The sequence below is a fragment of the Brassica napus genome, chromosome A3, assembly GCF_020379485.1.
Source record: "Brassica napus cultivar Da-Ae chromosome A3, Da-Ae, whole genome shotgun sequence".
NCBI classification, from domain to species: Eukaryota; Viridiplantae; Streptophyta; class Magnoliopsida; order Brassicales; family Brassicaceae; genus Brassica; species Brassica napus.
Genome location: NC_063436.1, coordinates 27,599,173 through 27,612,312, shown reverse-complemented (window position 1 = coordinate 27,612,312; position 13,140 = coordinate 27,599,173). Strand labels below are relative to the sequence as shown.

At 35.0% G+C, this 13,140-nt stretch overlaps 1 protein-coding gene across 2 annotated transcripts; it reads right to left on the bottom strand.

The window, feature by feature from the left end:
• Positions 1–9,060: 9,060 nt before the first annotated feature.
• Positions 9,061–10,662, bottom strand: LOC106444703 (heat stress transcription factor C-1). 2 transcript variants are annotated; one of them, XM_022717742.2, is made up of 5 exons: positions 10,572–10,662; positions 10,043–10,286; positions 9,802–9,949; positions 9,516–9,709; positions 9,061–9,427 (listed from the first exon to the last, which is right to left on the bottom strand). In XM_022717742.2, exons 2-5 carry the CDS (start codon positions 10,277–10,279, stop codon positions 9,215–9,217), a joined length of 792 nt encoding a protein of 263 aa, XP_022573463.1. In that variant the 5' UTR covers positions 10,280–10,286; positions 10,572–10,662; the 3' UTR covers positions 9,061–9,214. The 2 variants fall into 2 exon arrangements, with proteins under 2 accessions (XP_022573463.1, XP_013741602.1); XM_013886148.3 differs by lacking the exon at positions 10,572–10,662 and adding an exon at positions 10,467–10,537.
• Between the last annotated feature and the right edge of the window lie 2,478 nt (positions 10,663–13,140).

Below are 13,140 nucleotides of genomic sequence, written 5' to 3'. Positions count from 1 at the left end.
GGTATATGGATTTAGGGTTTAGTGATTAGGATTTAGGTTTTAGTATTTAGAAGGTGAGTGGTTATAGTTGGGGTCAGCATTAACTTATTCTATGGAATCAATGACATTTCATAATTTCATCAAAATATACTATGCTATTTATTTTGTTCCATTCTATTTGAGTTTAGGGTTTATATGTGGATTTATAATTTAGTGATTAGAGTTTAGAGTTTATATTTGGGTTGATGGCTTATATTAGGGTTTAGGGTTCATAATTTCATCAATATATACTACGCTATTTATTTTGTTTCATTCTATTTAGGTTTAGGGTTTATATGTGGGTTTATGGTTTAGTGATTAGGGTTTAGAGTTTATATTTGGGTTTATGGTTTATATTTGGGTTTAGGGTTTATTTATTTGGGTATTAGATTTAGTATTTAGTATTTAGGGGTTGGGGTGGGGTTGGGATAAAGTTTAGTATATAGAGGTTAGATTCATATACTACTTGAGTGATATGGTACTTGAGTGATATGGAATACACTCTTTATTAATTTTTTATTTATTTATATGAGGTAAAGAAGTGTTTGACGTAGCTGATTTATGTGAGGTGAAAGTAATGGTGTTTGCCTCTTATCTATAACACCAAGTGACAACGTCATGCACTCCCTCTTTCTTTCACCGGAAACTTGCTAATGAAGAGGATATAACCGAAAAAAATATGAGACAAAAGCTAATTACTTATTAACGTTAAAATCAATGCTATTTTCTTATTTTTCATTCAAAATTTGGCTACTGAGCAAATTTTCCCTTTTATGAACGTGTCCACCTAACGGTCATAACAAAAAAAAAAAAAAGAGAAAACAGTTGTTTAAATATCAAACATTCACCACTTTGCTAAAAAAAACACACTTTTCATTAATCTTTTTATTTGTGGATCAATTTTCACTAGAGTTTGTATAACCGGTTCCACACCTTTACGATCATGGTTAACCGGTTGAGTGATTTTCGAGTCGAAATATATCAAAGCTTCATAATTGATTCATTAGTACCAAAGAAACAAGCCACACACTTTGACAAAAGTGTTGGCCACAAAATCACAAGGGTTACTAAGTACTAACTATACAACATTAGGGGCCCTTCTGTTTTTTCGAGTTATTGTTTCTATATGAAGTTTCTCTCCTGTACAACTGTACCTATGACATACAACATAACTAAACCTATTCTCATTCCCAAAAAGAAAGAGCTTGATGCAATGACTTTGCATCCCATTATTGAACACGTACTGCCTAGAACCTACTTGCTGAGCTCGAAAGTTCTTCAATGGTTTGCCCAAAATTGTCTTAAAAGCCTCTTCTACATGAGTTGTCAGAATCTTGATATGTTGCGGTAGTCTTTCGAGCTGATTCTGGTTCTTTCCATGTCCTCTGAGGTGGTGGATGTTGATCTACAATTACAGGCCACCAAGACAAAATCCCCATCCTGGACTCAGTTGAAAAAAGTAGTGTGATTTGAGTACTTCCTTTAAATAGAAGTCATCTCTCTTTGGTATGGCTCTAGCTAGGAAACTCTGAAGTAACTGGATCAGGAATACAAACAAAATGTCAACAAAACAGATGAGGCTGTAATTGACACAAAAGTTTCAACCAAATACTTAGTTAAGTCATGTTCAGTCCTAAGCTTGCCGACTTGAGAGAAGCACTGTACCGCAGAGAAGGGAAGGATTGCTATGTGAGTTCCCATTTTATCTCTCCACAATTGTATCTTTCTCTCTTTTGTGTTGCAGCTGTTCAAGATCAGTGAGTGGTTGATGCTACAGAAAAAGGGAATATAGCTAGGCTGATCAACCATTCGGTAAGCAAATTCTTAATAAATTTATAGACTTAAGACTGAACTTAGAACATTTAGTACTGTTTACGTCATTCAGAAAATTAAAATTTATGACAATTTTTTTTATATGATAACTGTTTCAATGTTACATTTTATTTAACGTGATCTAGTACCTTTCTACCGATAATAATCAAAACAAATGACTTTATTATTGATTTAGAGCTACAGTATAAAAGAATTCAATAAATATACAACTCAAAAGAATTTAAAAAAGAACCAATAGAAGTACCATTCAGAATACTCTTCAAATCTCAAATTTTGGTTTCCACGTTTTAGTTTTGATTTTAAACAAAATTACGCATAACACAACAATCTAAAGACCTGAGATTTTTTTTGCTTCAAGATGTAACTTGTTATTCTCCATCCAAACTAAGCTTGGATTTGTCTTGCTCTTCAAGGAGATTGTAGTAGTATAAATGTCGTTATATTGGTTATATTCATACCACTCATTCACTTTACTTTTCTTATTAGTAACATCGTCCACTTTAGTCTTTGAAAAACCATTGATGTTTTTGGATCCCTAACATATTTCACCAAAAATTAGATTTTGGAGATATAATAGAAGTAGATTACAAAAATATTAATATAGAAAAGGTACTTACATCAACATGGTGCTAAGTGAAGCTATGGTGGGTAACTCCTCTCTTCAGGTCCCATGATCTTGTTGGTAAATGTTTCATGATTCTAAGAGCAATTTCGACTCAGGCGAAATTAGTAGAGTCTTGGTATCAAGCCCATGGATGCCCCCTGTCTGTGAGTCTTTTAAAGAGATAGGGCATGTAACAAGGAGATGCCCCTCCTCTGTTGCTGCTAAGCCATGCTCGAGGTGCAAATCCCTAACTCACATTACGGCAAATTATCCTCAGAAGCAATCACAGGATCCTCAGAAAAACAACCCTGAACCAACCAAAAGAAAGACCAGAAGAAGCAAATCAAGAGGTAAGCAGATTTGGAAGCGTGTTGATCAAGTTAACCTTCCTCAGACTGAAGCTCCCGAACAGAAGCTCCTCCGCCTATCGCCTCCACTGACTATCAACATACAGAGATTGTCAAGTATTCCAAGCTTGGCACTGGCTGCGACAGAGAAATAGGCGAAACAAGTGAAACGCCTTCATATCTTAAGGTCTCTAGACCCGGTAGCGGTTCTGGTATCTCAAGATCCTCTAAATCTGACCTGCCTTCTGATTCATCCGACGTTGAAACCTCAGATTAAGAGCTTGAAGAAGGTGAATTCAGTGACCGAGACCGTGATTTTCAGGTGGTGCGTAACAAGAAGAAGTTCTCAGGCCTGAAGCAGTCGGGCCAGAAAGGAAACCGGGGCAGGAGCCTCAAACTCTATTAGTATATGTCGACGGATATTTTTTGTTGGAATGTGCGCGGGCTAAATAAGTATAACCACCGCAGCGGCTTACGGAAATGGTATAAGAAAAACTCACCTTTTTTTGGCGGAATCCTTGAGACTCATGTGCAACAGCTCAAGATGAATAAGTTTGTGACTCAGATCTTTCCGGGTTGGTCGGCTGAAGGAAACTACAGCTTCTCACCGTTAGGAAAAATCTGGATTGTTTGGCACCCCTCTCTTTTGGTCACTATAATATCTAAGTCTTTACAAATGATAACGGCTGAGGTGATTTGGCCTACTAACCCTCAAATCAGGATCATCATCTCCACGGTCTATGCTTCAAACGACCCTGAGGAGAGGGCGCTTCTCTGGTCTGAGATCACGTCATTGGCGTCTTCTCAGGGCCTCGACTCCAAACCGTGGCTGATTCTAGGCGACTTCAATCAAATAAGAGATCCTTCGGAGCACTCGTTACCCCCCTCCCTGAATAGTGATAAAAGGATAAGGGATTTTAATCAATGTCTTTTGGATGCTAACTTGGATGATCTTAATTTCAGGGGGACCACTTTCACTTGGTGGAACAAGCGTAAACTCTACCCTGTGGCTAAGAAGCTAGATAGAAGCATGGTGAACGACAAATGGAGCACTGTCTTCTCTTCTTCTGTTGCTTTTGTGGGCAAGCCTGACTTCTCTGATCATGCGGTTATAACCATCATTTTGGAGCCTCACAGATTGAGAATGAAGAAATCGTTCAAATTCTACAACTTCATCATCAAGAGCCCTGAGTTTCTAGCCATGATAGGCACTAGTTGGTTCTCGTTCAACGTCACTGGCTCAGCAATGTTCCGTCTGTCGAGTAAGCTGAAACTCCTGAAAAAGGTTATCAGAGACTTCAGCAAAGAGAACTATTCTGGCATTGAGAAGAAAACAGCGCAAGCTCATGAAAAGCTTCTTCAAGCGCAGGAAGCTATGCTCTACCTTCCCAATACAGCAAACGCATCCACCGAGGTTCAAGCATTGCAAGAATGGGAGGTTCTATCAACAGCAGAGACGGCCTTTTTCTTTCAACGATCACATATTAGCTGGCTCTCGTGTGGAGATGGAAACTCGAGGCTTTTCCACAGATATGCTGCTACTCGCCAAGCAAAGAATCATATCCACTTCCTATTGTCCGAAACAGGAGAGAGAATAGAATCTCAAGAAGGTATCCAGAACCTGTGCATTAATTATTTTACGGACCTCCTTGGAAGCCCTGTTTCTCCACCAATGTTCATTCAAAGCGACCTAAACCTGCTCTTCAACTTCAAATGCTCTGCGGACCAGATCGCTAGTTTTGATAAAGCATTCACAGCAGAGGATGTCCGGAATGCCTTCTTCTCATTACCCAAGAACAAATCAGGGGGACCGGATGGATACTCGACTGAGTTCTTTATTGCTTCTTGGCCTGTAATTGGACCGGAGGTCACTGAAGCCATCCTGGAGTTCTTCCGCTCCGGCTGTCTTTTGAAACAATGGAATGCAGCAAACCTTGTCCTGATTCCTAAGAAGTTAAATGCGTCCCTCCCCTCAGACTTCCGTCCTATCTCCTGCCTCAACACAGTCTATAAGGTCATATCCAAGCTCCTTGCTTCTAGGCTAAAGGAGATCCTCCCTATTATGGTTTCCAACTCTCAATCGGCCTTCCTCCCTGGGCGCTTATTAGCAGAGAATGTTCTCTTGGCTACGGACCTTGTAAACGGTTACAACTCCCAATCTGTCACACCGCGAGGTATGCTCAAAGTAGACCTTAGGAAAGCGTTCGATACCGTGCGTTGGGACTTTATTCTAGCGGCATTGCGGGCTCTGGCCATTCCTGAGAGCTTCATCAGTTTGGTCTCAGAATGCTTATCCACAGACTCCTTCTCGGTGAGCATCAATGGAGTAATGGGAGGGTTCTTCAAAAGTTCTAAAGGTATCAGGCAAGGCAACCCGCTGTCACCATATTTGTTTGTCCTTGCCATGGAATGTCTGTCAAGATTACTCATGTCTTGCTACGAAGCTGAATCCATAGGCTACCACCCGAAAACTGAGGAGCTTAGGATCTCTCACCTAATGTTCGCTGACGACGTTATGATCTTCTTCGATGGCTCTAGTAACAGTCTCCATGGTATCTCCGAATGCCTTGATGATTTTGCTTCCTGGTCAGGTCTACACATGAATAGCAATTAAACTGAGCTCTTCACAGCAGGAGTCGACCATTGTGAAACCGAAGCGCTTGCTCGCTATGGTTTCCCAACTGGTAAACTTCCTATAAGATACCTTGGACTTCCCCTAATGAGCAGGAAACTCAAAATTTCTGAGTATGCGCCACTGATGACTAAGCTCACTTCATCTTTCCAATCGTGGGCAGTTAAGATTCTCTCTTTTGCAGGGAGGCTTCAACTGCTTAAGACTGTAATCTTTGGCATTGTCTCTTTTTGGATGTCGGCATTCATACTGCCTAAAGATTGTATCAGGGCCATTGAATCCCTCTGCTTGCGGTTCTTATGGTCAGGTACCGTGGACAAGACAGGGCTTGCTAAAGTTGCTTGGAGTACAGTTTGTCTCCCCAAGAAGGAGGGAGGTCTTGGTCTTCGGAATCTGTTCGTATGGAACAAAGTGCTTTGCCTAAAGTTCATATGGAGACTGCTTTCTAAGGACCCTTCCCTTTGGTCGGACTGGCACAGAGCAACGCATCTCCATGATAAATCCTTTTGGGCTCTAGAACGGGCAGCGGCTGACTCCTGGGCGTGGAAAAAGATTTTGGACCTAAGACCTCTCGCTCTCCTGTTTTGTAAAATGCACATTGGTAATGGTTTAGAGGCAAGCTTTTGGTTTGATGTCTGGACCCCTCTTGGGCAATTGATAACTTACCTTGGAGATTCTGGTCCCAGAACCTTGAGGATTAACAGAAATGCGGTTGTCGCTGAGGCAATCAGTAACTCTCACTGGTCTCTTCCCCATCCTCGCTCCCAAAAGGAAGTGAACCTTCATTGTTATCTTACAACTATCTCTCTGCCTTTAATAGATGATGTACCTGATAAATATGAGTGGATTGTTGGAGACTCATCCTCTTCTGTTTTCAGGTCTGCAACCACTTGGGAATTCCTGAGACCGCATGAGGAGACTAAGGACTGGGTAGACATTGTTTGGTTCAAAGGAGCCATCCCGAAGCACGCGTTCAACATGTGGATAGCTAACTATGATAGGCTGCCCACAAGGTCAAGACTTGCAGCTTGGGGCATGCCTGTTTCCCCTGCTTGCCCTTTCTGCTCCACGCATGATGAAACCAGAGACCACTTGCTGTTGACTTGCGAGTACAGCATTGATATATGGAGAGAAGTACTATCAAGATGTCTGCCTCCACCAACAATGTTCACATCACTGTCGGAACTACTGTCTTGGATTCAATCCTCACCCTCACGGAAGCTCACGCTTCTTAGGAAACTTGCAGCGCAAACCGTTATATTCCACCTTTGGAAGCAGAGAAACAATCTCATCCACAACCAGACTTCGATCCCAGCTGCAACGGTCTTTAACGGCATTAATAAGGAGATGAAGAACATCATCTCAGCTAGGAGACTTAGGAAGCTATTCAACTATCTAATGCCTTTGTGGATAAGATAGTCTCTTCTCTAAGTTTATTTTGATCCATCTTGTTTTTTCTTCTTTTTTGCCAAGATGGCTCAGAACATAGATCTTTTTGTAAGCTCTTTACTCATCTTAATGATATTTACATAAGAGCAATCTCACCGGATAGTATACTAAAAAAGGTTCTTAACAATTTTATATTTTTTGACACAAAAAAAAAAAAACAATTTTATATTTATATTTTAGTTCACTTTTAGTTATAATTTAATTTATTTTTTGAAGTAAAAGAATAGACATTGTGATCTCAGGTTTAATAATGTCTAGAAAGGTGTGGAAAGATTGCTTTTATTTATCTCAAATGAACCATAAATGTTTCATGATTCTAAGAGCAATCTCATCGGATAGTATACTAAAAAGGTTCTTAATAATTTTATATTTATATTTTTAGTCACTTTTAATTATATAATTTAATTTAATGTTTTAAAGTAAACTACTCACTGTGTTACAAAAACAAAAAAAAAGTAAACTACTCACTAACAAAATGACATGTATGAAAAAAGGTATCTTTTAGAGTTCTAACAAGTCTTATCGGAGAACCAAATATCTGATCTTCTCTCCAACTTTTTAGGTTTTTTAATTATTTATTTGGACATACGTTCACCTTCATCCTATTCCTACCTATGGAGATGGTCTGAGTAAGATAAAATCTGATTAACTTTGTTAGTTACAATTAATTTGATTTATTTTTCTGGATTCATAATATATATTCATAAAAGTGTATGTACTGTAAATCTATACTATTAAAGCAGGATTCTATTGTCATAATTACCTTAGGGGCATGTTTCCTTCACTAACATTGCATGTTTCATTAAGGGCAATTAAGTAATATTAATAACAAATCTATATTGGGTCATTATTTTTGGATCCAGCCCAAATCAAATCTCTCTTGGGCCATTTGGGCTTATTAAAAAATCAGATTCAATTCTCACTTTTTTTTTTTGGGCCATTGAGTCCAAGTTCAAATAATTTTTTTTCAACTATTCTTAATTATTATTTTTTTCTTTTCTTAATATAATTTACGCATTCATAAAAATAATTGCTTTTTTTATTGAAAAGTATAAATCTTTATTAAAAGTATATAATTTTTTAATTAAAATATTAACCCCATAATAAAATTAATTTATCAGAGTTATACCAACTTAATTCATTAAAAAAATAAAGTTTAATTTTTTTAACATAAATAATCATTTAAAATGAAATACGATAAATAAAATAAAATTTTTAAGTCTTTTATAAAATAAAACACAAATATATGAAAATGTGACATTTACTAAATATTTGTCAATTGAAAAAAAAAAACAAAAATAAACCCGCGCTTTCAAAGCGCGGGTCAAAATCTAGTTAATATGTTATTTCAGGAAACAAATAGAAAAGTATGTCGGTTCAATGAACACAATTGGTAAGTTTTTTAATAAGTTTATGCATGTCTCTATAATATTTATGAAAATTAAATCATAATAATTTTAGTATATATATTTTTAACTTTTCAGTGATTTCAAATCTCTTGTATTTATTATATACATAAAAATAAATAAAAGTTTATTCTAGGTAATAATATGTAGCTGAATTAATTAGGTCTATTCTTTTTTTTTATTATAAGAATCATTATTCATTCACTTATTCCTTGTTTGAGTATATTATGTGGTATATATTTTTTTAAAATGAACCACAACTATTTATTGTTCTAATTAGATTAAAATCAGATTATTTTTTGTTGCATTTATTTTAAATTTGGAAGTATATTTTTTTTTTTACAACGAAAGACTATTCTATTACTCAAACTTAGTTAATGAATCCAAAATTCTATTTTGTGCCCTTAGAATATAAAATATCTTGAAGTCCGGAAATCATATAACAATTCAAAGAAACTAATGAGAAGCTTATGATTTTCGTTTGGAATTTTAGAAATATTGCAACCCAGCACATTGAAAAGCCACTTTAAAAGTTGAACACAGAGACACGTCTTTACTACTATTAACCAAGAGCAAAAGAAAATGGAATGATTAAAGTTTATAGTCCAATAGAATGAGAACGGAGATCATATGATTTTTACTGATCTGTCTTTACTTATTTTTATAAGAAAACAATTTTGTAAAGATCATCGCATAGAATAGAGTTTAGTTATTTGTCACCCATTGCGTACTCTTGGATAATAAGTTATAAAAATAACGATCCGAATGAAATAGTCTTAAGATTAACTTATAATTAGTTTTATTCATTATTAAACTAGAAAGAAAATTAAATGTCAGATTCGAATAGAGTAAGTTTTTGATTCGAATAAGAAATGGGACGGCACTGCTGAGAATCGAGTCCCAGTTTTTGCTTAATATTCATTAGTCATGGAGAGCTTGCTTGCAAAACGTAATCAGTCCTCTTCTCCATGGCAGGATTTCGACTAAAAGCCTCCATCCACTCCCTAAATTTCTTAGTATATGCAATCATCGCTGGCTTATGCTTTTCACTTATCTTCTTTATAAGCTCGGGTTTGCCTGCCACAAAATTTTCACTTGCAAATTCCATTTGTGATCCAGACACTGTTTTTGTAAAGCCCTACCAAAAAAAAAAAGTAAATACAGTAAACGTCGATCAAACTGGATTCATATTTTTGTATGGAAAATAATCGTACAAACAAACTTACACATTCTTCAAGTAAATTGTAGGGGAAACAATAACAGGCACATCTTTGAGGATCCAACACTATGAAACTCTTGCCATTGGGTCCCCACGAGATGAATGAGTTTGTTGCAGGATCATCTACCACTGAATATATATGTTTGAAGATTTCAACTACCATCCCATAACTACGGATCTCTTCCCAGTGGCGCTTTCGATCTAAAATTTAAAAGACAAAACATAATACACTCATTAAGACCATGCATGGATAAGAACCCTACCAGCATCAAAGTCCAATATAGGATGCTCACCATTATCTTGTTTTAACCGCAACTCTCTATGTTGTTTCACCCTTGCCACAAAGGGGTCGCATATCTTTTCTAAACGTTGGGGTTGACCTCTCACAAAATCATCATTTGCATATTCCACTTGTGATCCAGAGACAGTCATCGTAAAACCCTACACAACAATAACAACAACAACAAAAATCTATAACAAACTTTATGCTTATTTGAATATTTGATAATAAGAAAAGAAAGAAAAAAGACTTACATAAGCTACAAATCTCTCCATGCTTAGAGCTCCCGAGTGGAAAAGAAAGGATTCGGTATATTCTAGGGGAAGAGGTCTATGCACTATGAGACTGTTGCCATTGGGACCCCACGATATCATTGAATCTGTTGAAGGATCATTCACAATCCCATATGCTTTTTTCAAGAAATAAAAGACCCTGTCTTTAATGTCTCTGAGTAGGGCGCGATCAAAAGCTTCGTCTCTTGTAAACTCCATCTCAAATCTACATCAAGGAATACATATTAAACAAAAGAGAAGCAAAATCAAAGATGAAATAAGCATGATTCAAAACCAAAGGCACAAAATTTTCAAATCTTATAGTACTCAAAGACAAATATGACTTTTGATCTACGAATTTACAAAACACAAAAACAAATAGAAAGCATGATTCAAAGTTCCTCACTCGAACATATATACAAAACAATCTTAAAATTGATTAATAATCATAGATCTGGGAGAGCGGAAAACATATTAAACAAAAGCAAAATGGTGAAAGAGTAATATTTACCTTGAGATGTTTTGTGTTTGTGTGGTTGGTATGTTTCAGAAAATAGCTCAAACGGTTTTATATGTGCTTGAAACCTAAAACAAAACCTAATCCAAATAATGGGCCCTATGAATACTTTAAATAGATTTTATTGGCCTGGTTTTTCAGTTTAAATCGGAGTCCATAAAATTTCTTTCCGACAACTAAGTACTGTGTGAGTAGGTATAGCCACTTTACCGAGACCCAAAAATTCGAATTGAAATCCACCCTAGGTGGATTAACAAGTAGTTAACAATTATCTGGCATCCTCTATATATAATTTTGGAGCCAGTGTTTTAAAAACCAGACCGATCCGATGGTTGGATCAGCTTCGACCATGATTTGGTCATGTAACCGGGTTGGTTCTAATAATTGGTTTGATCATAAACCGGTCATATAGCTCAATTGGATTACAAAACTATTGAACATAATAAAACCCATTGAAACCATCAAAAATTCATAAAAAAAACAAAAAAATAGTTTATATGTATAATATTTTATATTTATTTATATTTAAATTATTTATCATATTTACTAACATTATTTTAAAATTTATATAGTATTAAAATATATTGAACCAAATTATTGAACAAGGTTTAATCCGATTGAACCATATTGAACCATGACCCAAATATTTTTCGGTTCAGCTTTCGGTCCGATTTTAAAAACATAGCTTTGAACATTACAATATGTTTTCGTATGCACGTGTCATCACTAGGATGATTCTTAGAATCATTACAAAAATAAATTAGTCCTTAGAAATATAAATTATATTTTTTTATTAAACTAACTATCAAATTGATTAGTAGTGCACAAAAAAATATCCTCATTTTTTTCCTTAAATAAAAGTTACGGAATTATGTAATATGATTAACATATATATGATAAATAATGATTATGAATAATACATATTTGATAACCATTTTTGTATTCTTTCTCTTTTTGTATATTTTTTTTTATTATTAAAAAAATAAACAATCACATTAAGCATATAATAAAAAAATAGATTTTTTCTTATATGTTATATTTTGAATTTTGTAAACCGACTATAAATTATTAAAAATAATAAAAGTCTCACACTAAAAATTTTGTGATCAGTGATTTAACTTTTTTTTGTTCAAACAAGACACAAATGATCATAAATCATATGAATATGAAGTTTCATTAGTAAATATTCATATTATATACTTTTTTGATTGAAAAATATTCATATTATATATATATATATATATTAATATCATTTAAGTTAAATTATATACTATATAAAAATATATAAATATGTTAATTTCAAAATTTGCATTGAAAAATTATTGAAATCTTAATATTAGGTGATAATTTCTGAAGAGTCAATGATAAACAAAACGATAGCATAAAACTTAATCTTTTTCGTCATTTTATAATCGATGTTGTCTATTCGGTTTTGGTTATTTGTATCAGCCACAAAACTTAATTTTTTTGTGCATATGAAATCTTAAAAATAATGAAAATAAACTCTAATACGTTAACTCTTCGTGCATGTTAAAACTATTTAATGAACAAACATTAGTATAAAAAACTCATTTCACACATGTGCGCCAGTTTTTATCCAGTTTACTACAGAAGAAGCAATTGTTCATTGTTTCTTTTTTCATTTGTTCTAGAAAACCTGAAAAGAGGTGTATTTTTGACTTCCAAATTCGACTATTTTTTGTTGCTAATGGTACAAATCGAAGAAGTAAACTCCGTCCCTTATTTCGTATCTTATTTTTGGTGTTGCAATTTTTGATACCAACTTTTTGTCTTCTTCCGAATCTAATTTGACGCTTCTTTTTTGGCTCTTCATCTCCCAAGTAAAGACATAAGTTTCTTCTTCCAGCAAGAACTTGTTTATTTTTGGTTATCCATATGGATACAAGTTAATAGATCTACAGAGTAATATGGTTTTATCTTAAGAAACATTGTGTTCCATGAAAACGTGTTTCCTTTGTTGAAGAAAGTTTCTGAAGGTCCTCTAAACATCTTCCCACTAACAGATTCTGAGTTTTAAGATATATCTTCACCTATTACATGTTATCCCATTACATCTTTTCCAATTACACAATCACCTCTTTTTCATCACCCCCACCATCTTTACCAGGGCCGGGTCTGAATAAAAGTCCATCAAGCATGTGTTTGGGGCCCGAAAAAAAAAATATATTCTAGGAGCCAATAATAAACAAAGAGACCATGTAGCTCTACTCGTAACTTTATTCTCAGTGCGGAAATGGACCCGGGATCAAATTTCCCAACCGTTTTTTCAATATTTTCACTGTTTTTATGAAATAAAAAGGCCAGAAATATTTTTTTGCTTCTGGACCAATATTTTTCAGGTTCGACCCTGATCTTTACTTCTTACTTCTTGACCAAAGAAACCTCTCCTGCACATCTCCAATACTATCACAATTATTCTTTCCAAACTGATCATGATTTTCCCTTTTCTTCCTCATGTTAGTATTCTAAAAAATCTCTCCATCTCATCTTGCTTACATTAATAACATCACAAAAATATGCATTCTACATTCATTCTCAGAAG

Excerpts from the sequence above, each read along its gene's own strand:
- LOC106444703 (XM_013886148.3), bottom strand. Across the intron at positions 9,950-10,042 it reads TGGAGAGATTTGTAGCTTAT|GGTTTTACGATGACTGTCTC; the intron begins GTAAGTCTTTTT and ends ATTGTTGTGTAG. Across the intron at positions 9,710-9,801 it reads GCGGTTAAAACAAGATAATG|ATCGAAAGCGCCACTGGGAA; the intron begins GTGAGCATCCTA and ends TTTAAATTTTAG.